A 16,423-nucleotide genomic window follows, 5' to 3' on the forward strand; every position below is an offset into this window, starting at 1 on the left:
GGTCTTTGAATATTTTAATACTTGACTTAGTATAGTCTGTGATGCAATTTTCCTTTGTCCCAGCTTGTTTCCGCCACGATTAAGCTCGAAAACAGTACCTAAATACATTTAGGATTTGCATTAAATAATACGAGAATTCATTTACATCTCTTGGCTTTTTTTTTCCTTTTCATGTTTTAATAAAATGCTATAAACATGTAAGTATTATTTGTAATCTGCGATTCAGTTATTAAATATAACTTACTTTCCACCTAATTGGTTTGAACGGGTCAAATCCCAAATTCACTGCTTACGGTTCTTACGATTCTTGTTCAAATGAGTCAGTTGAGCGTTTGACTCGAGATCTGCGCGGACGGACTGATTCAGAGTCCAATTCGTGAACGAACGTTTTGTGAACCGGTTCAACTAATTCCTTCAAAACAATCCAGCAAAACAATCCTTCACGAACGAGTCATCCTCCCTAAATTGTTAGCTATTTGACATGATTCTTTGAACTAAAAGCATCTTGATATTCTGTTCTTGTTGTTGGACAAACCATGTCTAGGTGGTGTAACCGCTGTTAAATTATGACTAGGAGAAAATGTCTCATCACAAGCTTGAAATCCTTGAAAAACAACGTATGAAGCAGTTTGTTATAACATGCATTATGTCTTGTAGTGAAGCTGTTCTGTGTGGTGTAACCAGAGCCCCTCCCCTATCGCTGGTGTAACCGACGACATGTAGTTCAGCTGTCATGTGACCGTGAAACAGGAAATGGTGTGACTGTGAAAGAGAGGAACCCTGAAAATCCTCATGGCTGTGAATCAAGGTTAGTATGTCTTTCAAAACAGCAGATAATTTGATCTTTCCATGACATGACAAGTTTGCTGAGGTTCACATATGAATGGAAATGTCTTTTGGAAAACTTTGAAAGTTAATAATTCAAAATACTTTTTATTCAGAAAAATGTGGAAACTAAAATGTCAAATGGTGTTACCTGTTACCCCATTTGACTCCCATTTAGCACACAAACTATGGTGATTTTAGATGCTACCCTAAAGGTATATCCCATTTCTTGCCACAATTTGTATTTGAACATTATTGTATTGTAACACATTAAGTTTTTTTTTTCTTTTTATAGATGCCACTATCAAACAATGAGAAATCAGCTCGACACAGAGCGAAGGTGAATGCTGATCCTGTTGCCAGGGCCAGATACCTTGCAAAAAGAAGAGAAAGGTGTTTGATTTTTATTCCACAGCGAATCTTAAATTATAATAGCAAACAGTAATTGAAATGACCTTGCTCTAATTCTAAGTTGTACTATTATTACCATAAATGATGTATTATGCAAATAGGAAATTATGACATTTTTTAGTATGTGATACTAAAACACTTTCTTTTTATTTAAAAATTCGTAGCTATCAACGAAGAAAGAGAGAGGGAAAGACAAAACATCCTGCAGTATCCGAACTCTCTAAGGAAAGACAGGCGGAATTGAGGCACAAATGGAGACAGTACCAGAGAAGTCGCAGAAACAAGCTTCGTAATTTACCTCTGCAATCCTGGTATGTTCCTTTGTTCAGTTGTTTTCAAAACTGAAGATGGCAGGAACCATTATTTTGTAGCAGTTTTATATGTCTTCTGTATTTATATAATAAAAATAATGGTAATGATAATTATTTAATACACTTTTTATAATCCTTACATCCATACGTCACTCGCCCGTGCATGTCTCATCATATCCGTAAATAGAGAAAAATCGCTCCAGCTACTTTGACGCGTGTATGGTGTGGGAGTAGCATAGGTTAGTTGTGAAAACGAGTGAGAAAGGTTGACATGGAGCACGCTAAATCTCGAACCTCAGGGAATCACCCATGTAAAAAAAAAAAAACACAGAACAGAGGAGAGTCTGATGGCAAAAAGAACTCAACAGGAAAGTAAGGTGTTTTAAATTGTAAAGCATTATCTATTGTGAAGGGTCATTTCATTGTGGTTCTTGTTCGCTGTGCTGGAATTTATTTTCAAGGAAGTACCATGTCTATTAATGGGTATACCTACAGTAACATCTTCAGCTAGTCAGCATGGGATCATTTCCATCTAAACTGGTTATATCTCTTAAGCCCAGTATTGCATGTTTTATGAGCAGTAGGATAACTATATTCATCTGCACAGTCACGCAGAGCCGAAGAACAACCAAAACAATGTTCTTCAGCAAAATGTGTGCAGTTTTGTTTTTTTAACTGCTAGAGGGCCAAAAGTTAAATAGTGAACTTTTAAATTAGGGATGCACAGAAATATCGGCCGCTGAAAATTATCATATGGCATTTCCGGTTTTTGGCCGGAAGAGAAAATAGGCTGAAAATATGCCGCTCCGCCCCTCCATGTTCAGCAATCAGGTTTCACTCTCTTTTGTAACTTTGCGTGCCGCTCCGCTTTTGAAGATCACAACTTCGAAGTGACTTGCCTTGTATCTTTTTAAGTTCAGATTCAGTAAAATTATTGAATTTAATTAAAAAGTCTAATAATACAATTAAACAAATAACTAATTTAAAATAAGAAATGAATAATAATTAAAAAAAAAAAAAATTTGTTTTCGGTTTTTGGCCAGGTGCATCCAAAATTTTCGGTTTCAGCTAGAGCTGCACGATTAATCATATCGCATTCGCGATGTCAAGCTTGTGCGATTATATGACGCAAAATGCTGCGATTTTATGAAATAAAATAATAAGTTAATAAATAAATAAAAAAATACATGTGTGGACACAACAACCCATTATCTGAGAGCTGTTTGCCCATTTTATACACCGCTAATAAAAAGAAGACCAGTCAGTTTCAGTTTAGGCAGTGGCATGTGTGGCGCGCGTGGTCATGACTTTTCCGGTGTGCAGCGCAGAGAACGGGTAAAGATGGATGCGGAGCAAACGGTCACTGAACTGGTGGCAAGAAAAAACGCTACCTCTGTTATATGGCGATATTTTGGCTATAAGATTATAAACCCAGATTAGTAGTGGTTGAAGAGGAAAGAGGATTTAATTCAGTATCGCACGCAGCGCTGTTATCGGTGCGCACATGACGCACATACATACAAGGCTCGCGCGCACAGAGAGAGAGAGAGAGGCGCGTTATAGCTCGCGAACTCCAAATTGATTTCTCTTTCGCGTCCTCAGTGCACTTGGATGGTCACATACTATGTCACATACACGCATTATGTCAGTCAAAATACCCCTCTCAGCAAGTATTCATGTAAACACATTCAGTTATGTCTTAATTGAACGAGGTGAGAATTCGGATGTATATCTGTCCGATGTGCGCGTGCATGTCTTACTCTTAAAGTGACAGCAACCTATAAATACCTGCTGTTGTCTGTCATGTAAATCAACCAACAAAACACAGCTTTAACAAAGATTAATCTATATTAAATTTATACAATGAACAGTGTCATTTTACATTTAATTATTACATTTCTGTGCATGAAAATTAATACTACAGTTAGACCTTATACTTTATTTGTAACTTTATGTAGTATTTATCTATGCTTGTTGTAATTGGTGTACAGTATTTGTTCTTTTACACGCTGTTCACTTGCCTTTAATAATGTATTATTTAGGCTAGCAGTTTATGCTATGGTATCAGAATAGTTTAAGTGGGCTAAGTAATAAATGCAAAGTTAAGTTACCCCCATCCAAATTTTTTTGTGCTGATCTGAAAAATGATCCGATCTGTGACGTCATAACCGTGATGTGATCCGAACCGTGAGTTTTGTGATCCGTTGAACCACTACAGATTAGTAAAGAAACAAATATCTTAAATGGGATTATAACAAGTTTGCAGTAATGCAAAGATGTTATTTAATTTCATAAAAATATTTTAATTTGAAAACGCTGTGCATTTGTTTGCTGTTGTTGCTAGTTTCAGTTGAGAAATACACATTTCAGCATTATCAGTAATCTGTGTGTGTATTTTCATTGAGAACCAAGCAAGATGACTCATGATACTATTTGTTTATTATATCGCTATCGCAAATCGCAATCGCAATATTGACCTCAATAATCGCAATATGACATTTTCCCCAAATCGTGCAGCCCTAGTTTCAGCCCAAAATTTTCATTTTGGTGCAACCCTACTTTAAAGGGTTAGTTCACTCAAAAATTTAAATTCTGTCATTAATTACTCACCCTCATGTCATTCCAAACATGTAAGAACTTCGTTCAACTTCGGAACACAAATTAAGATTTTTTTGATGAAATTCAAGAGGTTTTTTATCCTCAATAGAAAGCAATGAAATTACCACATTCAAGGTCCAGAAAAGTAGTAAAAACAGCATTTAAATAGTCAACGTGACCACCAATGGTTCAACTTTAATGTTACGAAGTGACGAGAATACTTATTGTGCGCAAAAACAAAACAAAAATAACGACTTTATTCAACAAATTCATCTCTCCCCTGTCAGTCCTGTACGCTGCTTACCTTCAGTGCTTCCAGGTTCTACATCAGAACTCCAGCTAAATTATTGGCCTGCTCTTTCTTCAGCGTTACACGCGTGCGTCATGCTGCTCACGTGAACAGCCTCAGCCAATACTGAGCCGCAGTTCGGATGTAAACACGGAAGTGCTGAACTGCGTTCACTGCGTTAACTGCGTACGAGACTGACGGGGAGAGACGAATTTGTATTTTTGTTTTGTTTTTGCACACAAAAAGTATTCTCATCGCTTCATCAAAAATATCTTAATTTGTGTTCCGAAGATGAATGAAGGTATTACGGGTGTGGAACGACACAAGAGTGAGTAATTAATGACAGAATTTTCATTTTTTTGGGTGATCTAACCCTTTAAATATTATAGTAATGTATAAAAGAGCAATTATTCCATGATTGTTTGATTGTTGTATGTTATTATCTTCCTGCAGCTCTCATTTTGAGATGAGCTCTCAATGGCTGCAGGATTTCGCTCCTTACTCCCCCAGCAGTGAGCTTGACTCCAGCTCTGCGAGACAGGAGAGTCCCGTGAGCAGCTACAGCTGGATGAAACAGGAACCAGAGACTGAAGTAATCCAGTGGGAAAATATAAACTCACCGCCAGCTGCTGATTATACAGAGCAGGACAACACTCTGAGCAGTGCCACCTCCAGTACGTGATTTGTCATTTACTGAGAATCATTGTCAATCTCCAAAATGAAAAGATGGGACACAGATAGAGAGAACATTTTAAGTATTGTCTGCAGTGAAGTCAGGACCGGCCCATGCTCTGTTGGCGCCCTAGATGAGATTTTAGATAGTGCCTGCCTGCTTTAGACTGTAGTCCTAAACTGTGTCCGAAATCACCCCCATGCCCTCATTCACTATTCCCTACAGTAGTCCACTAATATAGTTCACTTGAGGGAGTGAATGAAAAACGAGCGAATTTGGACACTGAGTATGCGCTTTTGCATAGTTTGTGCTTACTGCTCCTGTAGTAAGATAAAATTGGAAACTATGTATAAGCCTTAAATTAACAATTTAATAATCAATTTAAAAAGTAATTTATACCTGTATAATAATGCTCTGTTTTCACATTGGACGAGCGGCTTAGAAAATGGATGGATGAATGATTCAGCTGCAGGCGCCATCTTCTAGTCAGATGCGGGAATTCATTTCGCACGTGATTCTCACAGTGCATTATGAGTTGTCTCTAGCCGCTGAGTGTACATCGGTTGTACACTCTTTATTGTGGTGCATTGTGGGATTGAATGAGAGCACTCAATATCATCCACTATGGTTTCAGACACCACTACAAATGGCTGTCCCCTCAAATAGTGCCCTATTTAAGGGTATGGGGGTGATTTCGGACACAGCTCTAGTCATGGTTTCTTTTAAAAGAACATGCTTAGAAGTAAAAGCAAGTAGCAATAAAACTGGCGAAAAAACATTACAGAAGCTTAAAGGTGCTCTACGTAAGAATGACAGCTGGTGGTTGAAATGGGTACTGCAGTCCAAATTCAAAATATTGTTTGTCCCACCCCCTCCTCCTCAGACTCTATACTCACGCGGGTTGCCAGTTTGAAGACACGCAACAGGAGTGAGCTCAATTGACATTGGAAGGCGAGGAGACTTACACAATGTAAGATAATTAGTTGATTTATCGATTTATGATGAGTTGACATCGCGTTTTAATATGCTCCCGTTCATAGAGATTTTTAGATGTATGCTGAGGCTTTTTAGGTTGGGTAGAATCTGCAATCTCTGACCCAGTTTGTTTGCTGGCATCCACGGCTGCAATTCGCTGCATGTGTTTTCAGCCAACTGGCAACCCACGGTGGAGAAATACTATTGGTTAAATTGGCAACCTGCTGTCTTGCACAGACCGAAACAAAAACAGAAATTCCGACACAGAACGCAAATTTCAAAGTAAAATAACTGGCTGTTGCATTGGTTTTCAGAGAAACGAGTATGTGAACGGAACATGTTTAATAAATATCTGCAAACATATTGTGGTATTTTTATGCTTTAGCACAGTCAAAAACTTACATAGAGCACCTTTAAATTTATTTTAAAGAAAACACTAATACCTTTGGTAACTGCGCTGTCATGCTTAATTAACATGTCATGGTGATGTATGAAAATCATGTCATGATGCAAGCAGTGTGTAAATTAGTTCAATATAACATTGTCAACTAAGTTTTTTTCATTGATGCCAACTTTATCATAAACTTAATGTAATCTAAAGCACTAAAAGGATGATAATAGGCATCTAAAATCAATAAAAAGCTGTCACTCATCTCGATTCATTCGCAATCTCATAAAGTTCTGTTATAATCAATGATGCTGTCTACACTGTACACTGCATTCCAAGATTATTATGCAAGTGACATATCAGTAAGATTTCAGTACAATAAACATTCAGCTTTTAGTTTTTCTAAGAAAATGTTTGTTTGTTTATTTATCCATGTCTTTTTAGGTAACTGGTATCAATCTCAGACAAAATAATTCGTCAGATCTATGGAAACCCTACTTAGAGGTTGTTCCACATTATTAAGCAAGTCACAGTTCTCATGCAACATGGGGAGGAAGAAAGACCTTTCTGAAGATGAAAAGCATGAAATGGTGCAATGTTGTGCAAAAGGCATGAAAACAACTAATATTGTGTGAAACTGAATGGAGATTATTGAATTATCATAAGATTTGTGAGTGATTTAGAGCACAGCAGAACTCGGTCAGATAAAGGCTTATTGATGAAAGTTCCTGTCAAAAAAAATAAATTGTATTAAAAGGGCAGCTATTAAAAAAAGCCAGTGTTGAGCAGCAAACAGGTATTTGAGGCTGCTGGTGTCTCTGGAGTCTCAAGAAGCTCTCCATGCAGGCTGGCAGTTGTGCGTAAAGATGCATTTCAGCCACTCCAAACCAAACCTCACAAAGAGAAACATTTACAGTGGGTTTAGAAATACATGAAGACTCATTTTTAAATAGTTGTATTCACTGACTAATGCCGTACTACAATGCATGGTCTAAATGGATGGATTTCTGGATGGTTGGTGAATGGCCACCACGTTCTAACAAGACTGCGACGTCAGCAAGGAGCTGGTGGGTGATGATTTGGGCTGGAATACTGGGAAGTGAGATGGAGGGTATTAAAATGACTTTTGCAAGATATGTGGAGTTCATAACTGGCCATTTTCAGCTATGGTATAAAAACACCACAGCAATAAAACTGTTTGAAAATGTATTTCTAAACCCACTGTAAATGTTTCTCTTTGTGAGGTTTGGTTAGTGATGGCTGAAATGTATCTTTACGCACAACTGCCAGCCTGCATGGAGAGCTTCTTGAGACTCCAGAGACACCAGCAGCTTCAAATACCTGTTTGCTGCTCAACACTGGCTTTTTTTATAGCTGCCCTTTTAATACAATTAATTTTTTTGACAGGAACATTCATCAATAAGCCTTTATCTGACCGAGTTCTGCTGTGCTCTAAATCACTCACAAATCTTATGATAATTCCATAATCTCCATTCAGTTTCACACAATATTAGTTGTTTTCATGCCTTTTGCACAACATTGCACCATTTCATGCTTTTCATCTTCAGAAAGATCTTTCTTCCTCCCCATATTGCATGAGAACTGTGACTTGCTTAATAATGTGGAACAACCTCTAAGTAGGGTTTCCATAGATCTGGCGAATTATTTTGTCTGAGATTGATTCCAGTTATCTAAAAAGACATGGATAAATAAACAAACAAACATTTTCTTAGAAAAACTAAAATCTGAATGTTTATTCTACTGAAATCTTACTGATATGTCACTTGCATAGTAATTTGGAACGCAGTGTATAATGAATCTCTTATTTACATCTCGTCTACACTTCATTTGTTATAATGAGAGGATTCGTGAGTCAGCAGCACTGAACCAAAACTCTGACGTTTTGAGCGGTGAGTGGATTCAGACTAACTAAAACACCTCTGATTGGCCATTGCGTTCAAGAGATCAACAGACATGTCTGTGATTGGCTTCATTGCTCAACGCTGCAAAACCACATTGTAAATAGAAACACTTTGATGCTCTCCAGAGCACAAATGCAAATACACACTGGAGTGTTTGTTAAATCAGTTTCGCCAATATGATATTATCACAATATCAACTGAGGGTGCTGTTTCTTTCGTTTGAGCACCCCTGTAGAACCAGACATACCTCTCATGCAGCGCCCTTCTGTCATTTTGCGGGCTGAGTGATGTGCTTGGTACAGTTTTGTCATTAACCAGATGGGTGTTTGTTCGAATCCCAACCAGGGTTGTTATTAATGGAAGACTGTGATAATGTTTTTTTTTTGTTTGTTTTTTTTACTCCCCACTGTCCGTTGTGTCCTTTTGTCAAAGTGTGTAACTAAATGAGATTATAGTTAATTAGAGAATTTTATTCTTCTGTAGGAACAAATACATAGTTTCTTTTTTCTCTCTCTTTCTCTGCAGTGATACCGCCGATTATGGAAGATGTACCCAGCAGTGTTATGCTGACCATCACGAAACTGCACTGTCTGCTGGAGAGCAAACAGGAGAGGATTGAAGCTCTGGAGAGACAGGTGCAGGACCTACAGGAGGATCGCAGGTTCCTCCGCTCTCAGATCGAGAACCTCACTGGCGCTCTCTCTGCTCATGTCTGTCGAGGGGTTTCAGATGAAACAGTAGGAGAAAGTTAAATGGGTCCTATGAAACGTCTCAAGCCACTGCACTGCATGGACCCTTAATGTTCAAACATTTTATTTTTGTGTAATCATGTTATCATTGTTAATAATTTATTTGAATGAGTTTTGAACAATTACCGGTATGTATTAGGTATTCAATATTTATTATTGTTATTATTATTATTAATAGTGGAAATTTTGTCAATTTATAACTGTACGACTTTCTGGGGACGATAAAATGTCTTTATCTCTGTCACTAAAGGTGTGGCCACAGTTACTGTTGGTTAGCACATTTTTTTTCTGCCAAAATTCAGTCATTTCAATATGGAATCCATATTTTTTCTTGCAGATTTGCAATTTTTCCAAAATTTTACATGCAAAATATCATTTCCATTTCCATTTCAGTAGTGTAGTGATGCATGAAGCCCCGCTTGACCTCTTACATGATCTATACAGCAGTCTGAAAGCTCTCGCCCTCGTCTCACGGGATTTCACCTGGGCAACGGCAAATGTCCCTGCTAAAAAACCCTGCTAAATCCAACCTAAGATGATTGTCTGGTCTTAGCAGGTTTAGCAGCCTGGATGTAGATGGGTTTCGGCCACTCCATTAGATGGTCAGACTGGAAGAACCAGCTGAACACCAGCTAAGATCAGCCAATCAGATTAGGCTGGTTTTAGCTTTTCTTCTTTTTCTTCTTCTTTTTTTTCCAACAGGGGTGGCCACACCTTAAGTCTTTTCTTAAATAACCTATGACAACAGGTTATGAATGACATGAAATGTTTGTTAATTTTCAGTAACCTGTTGAAAATGCATTGCTTTGGTGCATTATGTAGAACAAAGCACATGGAACTTGCATTTCATTTTGCATTTCATTAAGCAGTTGCTGCTTGATAGCTTGTAAAAAAAAAAAAAAGCAACATAAAGAAAAGGTAATGGATATGCTTTATTGGCATTTGTTGAGAAACAAATGTTTGTTTGTTTGTTTTTTATATTTGTAGATATGCATATTTTAATAAAAGATATTTGTTTCTATCTTAAGCGACATTCAAAGATATGAAGGCTATACGGACAGTCACTGGTGATCACCTGTAATATATAACTGACCAGAAGGGTCTTGATCGAAGTGAGCGCATCGTTTTGATGGACTTATTCAAATGAACTGAGCACCTCCGCCAACCGAGAAATCAAGAGCGAACTCCACGCCTAGACACTAGAGGGCGCTCTGATACCTCTGCTGGTTGAGTGTGTTATGTGTAACCCTTTTCAACGGCTCTGGTGTAACCGTTTGCTCTTTGTTTGTTTCTTTTAATATATCTGCACAGACGAACTTGGAGGTAAGTGGGAGGCCGGACAAGAAACATACAATGCTAAAGTGATAATTCACTCAAAATTAAAATTCTGTCATCATTTATTCACGTCATTGCAAAGTTGTATGACCGACTTTCTTCTGAATTTTGGTAACCAAACAGTTTTAGTTTCCACTGAATTCATTCGTTTGGAAAACAAACAAAAGACATTTCTCAAAATATCTTATTTTAAATTCCATAGAAGAAAGAAAGTCATACAGCTCTGTGAAAATTATACATATATAATGATAGAATTTTCATTTTTGGGTGAACTCTCCCTAAAATGATGAATTGTGCTTTTTAAGTTCATTTAGGCCTGGTTTTAGAGACAGGGCTTAGATTTAGCCAGGATTAGACCTTAGTTCAATTTGGACAATTAAGTAGCTTTTTATAAACATGCCTTTGAAAAAAAAAAAAAGGTAACATTAACACTTTACAATAAGGTTCTTTAATTAATATATTAAAGGGTTAGTTCACCCAAAAATTAAAATTTTGTCATTTATTACTTACCCTCATGCCGTTCCACACCCGTAAGACCTTCATTAATCTTCGGAACATAAATTAAGATAGGCTATTTTAGTTGAAATCCGATGGCTCCGTGAGGCCTCCATAGGGAGCAATGACATTTCCTCTCTCAAGATCCATAAAGGTACTAAAAACATATTTAAATCGGTTCATGTGAGTACGGTGGTTCAGTATTAATGTTATAAAGCGAGAGAATATTTTTGGTGCACCAAAAAAAACTAAATAACGACTTATAAAGTGATGGCCGATTTCAAAACACTGCTTCAGGAAGCATCGGAGCACAGATGAATCAGTGTGTCGAATCTGCTGTTCGGAACGCCAAAGTCACGTGATTTCAGCCGTTGGCAGTTTGACACGCGATCTGAATCATGATTCGATACACTGATTCATAACGCTCCGATGCTTCTTGAAACCGTTTTGAAATCGGCCATCACTAAATAAGTCGTTATTTTGTTTTTTTGGCGCACCAAAAATATTCTCGTCGCTTATAATATTAATATTGAACCACTGAACTCACATGAACCAATTTAAATATGTTTTTAGTACCTTTATGGATCTTGAGAGAGGAAATGTCATTGCTCCCTATGCAGGCCTCACTGTCACTGAGCCATCGGATTTCAACTAAAATATCTTAATTTGTGTTCAGAAGATTAACGAAGGTCTTACGGGTGTGGAACGGCAAGAGGGTGAGTAATAAATGACAGAATTTTCATTTTTGGGTGAACTAACCCTTTAACTAACATGAACTAACCAGCAATACATTTGTTACTGTATCTTCGTTAACGTTAGTTAATGATACAGTTGTTCATTGTTTGTTCATGTTAGATCATAGTGTATGAACTAATGTTAACAAGATTTTAATAATGTTTTAGTAAATGTTGAAATTAACATCAACAAAGATTAATAAATGCTAAGTGCAGTTCATTATTAGTTCATGTTAACTAATAAACATTATTGTAAACTATTACCAAAAAAAAAACAAAAAAACATGACTGGTGTGCATCTTGAGACAAAACAATGGCACTTAAGATATGTAAGTGCAAGTTGATTTCAGATAAAGCAGCTCAAACATGTATCTTAGTCTTGGACTAGGCATAAGTTTGTCTGTGAAACCGGGGGTTAAAGATGTGTTCCGTTACTCATGTTCACTGGTTTTATTTTATCAACCTATTGGCAATACACTCTTATAATTAAAGGTTCAATATTGCAATATTGTCATCTATGGTTCATTGAAGAACCTTTATGGAACCTTGCATTGCACAATTTAGGTTCTTTATAGTGGGAAAAAAAAAGATATTTTTATAATCTGCAAGTTTTTTTTTTAATCTCCCATAGAAAGCAAAGAAATTAACGTATTCAAGGTCCAGAGAAGTAGTAAAGACGTTGTTAAAATAGTCAGCGTGTAGTTGACTAGTTCTTTTTGACTACAAGACCTTAATGTTATGAAGCGACAAGAATACTTTTTGTGCGCAAAAACAAAACAAAAATAACGATTTTCTTCAACAGTTTCTTCCCTTTTATTTCAGTCTCCTACGCAGTGAATACAGTGCAGAGCTTCCACGTTCTACATCAGAACGGCAGCTCAGTATTGGCCGACGCTGATCACGTGAGCAGTACGACACATGAATGTGATGCTGACACAGGATCTTGTTAAAATGAGTCGGCATTCTGACGTAAACACGGAAGCGCTGAACTGCGTTCACAACGTCAAATGCGTAGCAGGCTGACAGGGAAGAGTAAAAATTGTTGAATAAATTTGTTATTTTTTTGTTTTGTTTTTGCGCACAAAATGTACTCTTGTCGCTTCATAACATTAAGGTTAAACCACTGTCGTCACGTGGACTATTTTAACGCTGTCTTTACTACTTCACTGGACCTTGAATTTGGTAATTTTGTTACTTTTACCTCTCAGATTTCATCAAAAAAATCTTAATTTGTGTATCTGAATCTGAAGATGAACGAAGGTCTTACGGTGTTTGGAAAGACATGAGGGGAGTAATTAAAGACAGAATTTTCATTTTTGGGTGAACTAACCCTTAAAAGGTTCTTTGGGGTACCAAAAATGGATGTTCTATGGCATCACCGTGAATCCACCCTTTTGGAAACCCCTTCTGTAGTTCCCTTTTCATAGTTGATGTAACTCATGCTAGTATGCTTGCTTAATCATGTTAATAATTTATTGGAAATCTTTTATCATGTCTTCATCATTTATTTGTGCTACATTTTAAGTGCCTTTCATTTGTTCAACACTTTATAGTTTATCTTTGACCCAGACTTTCAATCTTAAACCATGAAAATCCACCATAAACATAATTATAAATACTTCTTAACTCTGCCTTTAAATCAGCTAAACAAGGTTGAAATAATGATAAACCATTTAGCTATTTATTGTGTGAAAATAAACAATTTTTGCCACTAATAATGGCCGTCCTTTAATTAGGCTCTGACATCATTTCCATCACAATGAACCAGTTTGCCCCTATAAAGTTGAATCAAAAGTTACTTATTTACCATTAGTGTCAGTGAAGAACATGAGATGAAATATGAGACACATGATGTGTGAAGAGAAAACCACAGTAAATATCGCTTGTGTACAGAGTTGTTTTTATATTCTTGTAGAGAAAACTTAACTGTCTTTGTAGCTGAAATGCTGTATCGACCAATCAGCATCACCTTTTTATATATTTTTATTCTATATAAAGACATCATTCCTCTGGTGGATGTTTCTTCTCTAGAGGTCTATATTTAGCTGATGTCTTCACCAGTAGAATGAGCCCCAGATGAAGGTTCTTGGGCAGCAGGAAGTGACAGTGTGGCGTGTTGTCACTGTTTTCCTGCTGTTTGCCGTTCAAGTGGAGTGACAAATTAGCAGTGCAAAGCCATTATAGGGCTCCTCTGTGACTGTTTATCTTTCTGTGGGACTCTATCTTTGTCATTCACACACTTTTTCTCGCGGCTTCCTGTCTATCTCTCTTTCCAGTTTGTCTCTCTCTCTTACAACAAAGCAGGGACTGCTGATTGCTATTGCAGTCATTTTTGATGGGATGACTTCCGATAAATAAACAGGCTGAGTGTGTGAGAGTGTGTCCACCTGCTGTCTTTTCAGGGCAGACAGCTGTGGTCCTCGTGCAGACGGATGAGGGAACCGGAGGGTCTTGCTGAAGGGGGCGCCATGCTTTGAGCCTAATGGAGCCTGAAGCATCGCAACGGACGTGACTGGAATGAGGACCGAGTCGACCGCAGCAGCTGCGGCAGTGAGGTCCTGTAAGTGACGGATTTCACAGGGCGGTTTCATATGAGCTGAATGGGTGGCAGGTGCAGTGGCATGATTTTGAGCCAGAGTTCACCATCCTTCCTCCTGAAACTGCGCATATGTAAGATCCCAAACACTTGATGAATAGAGCACACCTGCAGGCTTATTTGACCAGATGACCAGTCGTGACCGCTATATTCCCTACGTAGGTAAGTGGTAATCTGTCAGATTGATATAAGAACATGTTTTCAGCCAGGAGCAAAACTGCCTTTCAGAACCCAGTTTTCATTTTCTACAGTCATAACAGTAATATATAAAATATGACAGAAACCCCATCTACTAACTTTAAATCGTAGTAGTTGAACTGGAAATCCACTGTAACAATACACGAAAAGGCATTATTCTACAACAAAATTTTATTAAATAATATGAAATGGTCTGGCTTTATATTGAATATTGTATTAAAATGGTATTAAAAAAAAAAAAAAAAATATATATATATATATATATATATATATATATTAGGGCTGTCAACGCTAACGCATGCGATTAATTCCAAATCCTTAACGCATTAAAATAATTTAACGCAAAAAAATTATGGAAGCATGTGAAATTGCGTAAGTAAGATGATCTTAAAGGTGCCCTAGATTCAAAATTTGAATTTACCTTGGCATAGTTGAATAACAAGAGTTCAGTACATGGAAAAGACATACAGTGAGTCTCAAACTCCATTGCTTTCTCTTTCTTATCTAAATCTCATTTGTTTAAAAGACTTCCGGAAAACAGGCGAATCTCAACATAACACCGACTGTAACGTAACAGTCGGGGTGTACGCCCCAATATTTGCATATGCCAGCCCATGTTCCCAACATTATGAAAGGCATTAGACAAGGGCAGCCAGTAACGTCTGGATCTGCACAGGTGAATCATCAGACTAGGTAAGCAAGAACAACAGCGAAAATGGCAGATGGAGCAATAATAACTGACATGATCCATGATAGCATGATATTTTTAGTGATATTTGTAAATTGTCTTTCTAAATGTTTCGTTAGCATGTTGCTAATGCTAAATGAGGTTAAAGTTACCATCGTTTTTTATTGAATTCACGGAGACGAGTCGTCGCTATTTTCATTTTTAAACACTTGCAGTCTGTATAATTCATAAACACAACTTCATTCTTTATAAATCTCTCCAACAGTGTAGCATTAGCCGTTAGCCACGGAGCACAGCCTCAAACTCATAGAGAATCAAATATTAACATCAAAATAAATACAATACTCTCATAATTCGAAGCATGCATGCAGCATGCATGACGAACATCTTGTAAAGATCCATTTGAGGGTTATATTAGCTGTGTGAACTTTGTAAATGTGCTGTAATATAATCGAGAGTTCGTGTGGCAGGGAGCACGCGAATTAAAGGGGCGGCACGCTGAAAAAATCAGTGCATAGTTAATGATGCCCTAAAATAGGCAGTTAAAAAAATTAATAAAAAAAAATCTATGGGGTATTTTGAGCTGAAACTTCACAGACACATTCAGGGGACACCTTAGACTTATATTACATCTTGTGAAAAAGCATTCTTGGGCACCTTTAAAGTCCATGTTGATTAAATCAGAGATGGCAGAGAGAATTATTCATACCTGTGTCTGAATGAGCGCTGTCGCACATTGTATTTATGCACAGACACATTTCAGTACATTCACGTTGTTTTCACACACATTCAGGATAATGTTTGTATTTGTCCTGTGTATGTTGCTGTGTACTTTAGTATATATGCAGGTCAAGGCGGTTGGTTCTCCATGTGGTCCTGTTCAGTATCGCAACTTGACTTGTCTAAAATATAACAAGCTCTTTGCTGTTGCACATACTATACATTGTGAATTCTGAAACGTTTTTTTTTGCTGTAATTTTTTTTTTTTTTATGGGTGCTTTGGTGTACATAAATGTATGAATTATATGAAAAAAATATTTGGTTATTTGGTGTTCTTTTTTGGAAAGACATCTAAATTTACCTTGAAAAAAGCTGAAAAATACAGTTTTGTGAGAATCACACTTCAATCTGATGGTTTACTTGGCTGGATATTGGCAATGATGGCAAAATGGACATGTTAAGATAAATGGTGTATACTTAATTTCACTATAAGTGTGATTAATCGTGATAAAAAAA

General features: G+C 37.1%; 1 protein-coding gene across 3 annotated transcripts; it reads left to right on the forward strand.

Moving 5' to 3' along the window:
• Window positions 1-359: 359 nt before the first annotated feature.
• LOC125257963 lies at window positions 360-10,168 on the forward strand. Of its 3 annotated transcripts, none has more exons than XM_048174703.1 (7): window positions 360-467; window positions 658-808; window positions 942-1,040; window positions 1,121-1,218; window positions 1,401-1,547; window positions 4,888-5,108; window positions 8,918-10,168. In XM_048174703.1, the coding sequence occupies exons 3-7, from the start codon at window positions 1,014-1,016 to the stop codon at window positions 9,142-9,144; spliced, it is 720 nt and encodes a 239-aa protein (XP_048030660.1). In that variant the 5' UTR covers window positions 360-467; window positions 658-808; window positions 942-1,013; the 3' UTR covers window positions 9,145-10,168. The 3 variants fall into 3 exon arrangements, with proteins under 3 accessions (XP_048030660.1, XP_048030662.1, XP_048030663.1); XM_048174705.1 differs by having other exon boundaries at window positions 1,004-1,040; XM_048174706.1 differs by lacking the exon at window positions 942-1,040 and having other exon boundaries at window positions 365-467.
• The last annotated feature ends 6,255 nt before the right edge of the window (window positions 10,169-16,423 follow it).

Source organism: Megalobrama amblycephala, linkage group LG22, assembly GCF_018812025.1.
Source record: "Megalobrama amblycephala isolate DHTTF-2021 linkage group LG22, ASM1881202v1, whole genome shotgun sequence".
NCBI classification, from domain to species: domain Eukaryota; kingdom Metazoa; phylum Chordata; class Actinopteri; order Cypriniformes; family Xenocyprididae; genus Megalobrama; species Megalobrama amblycephala.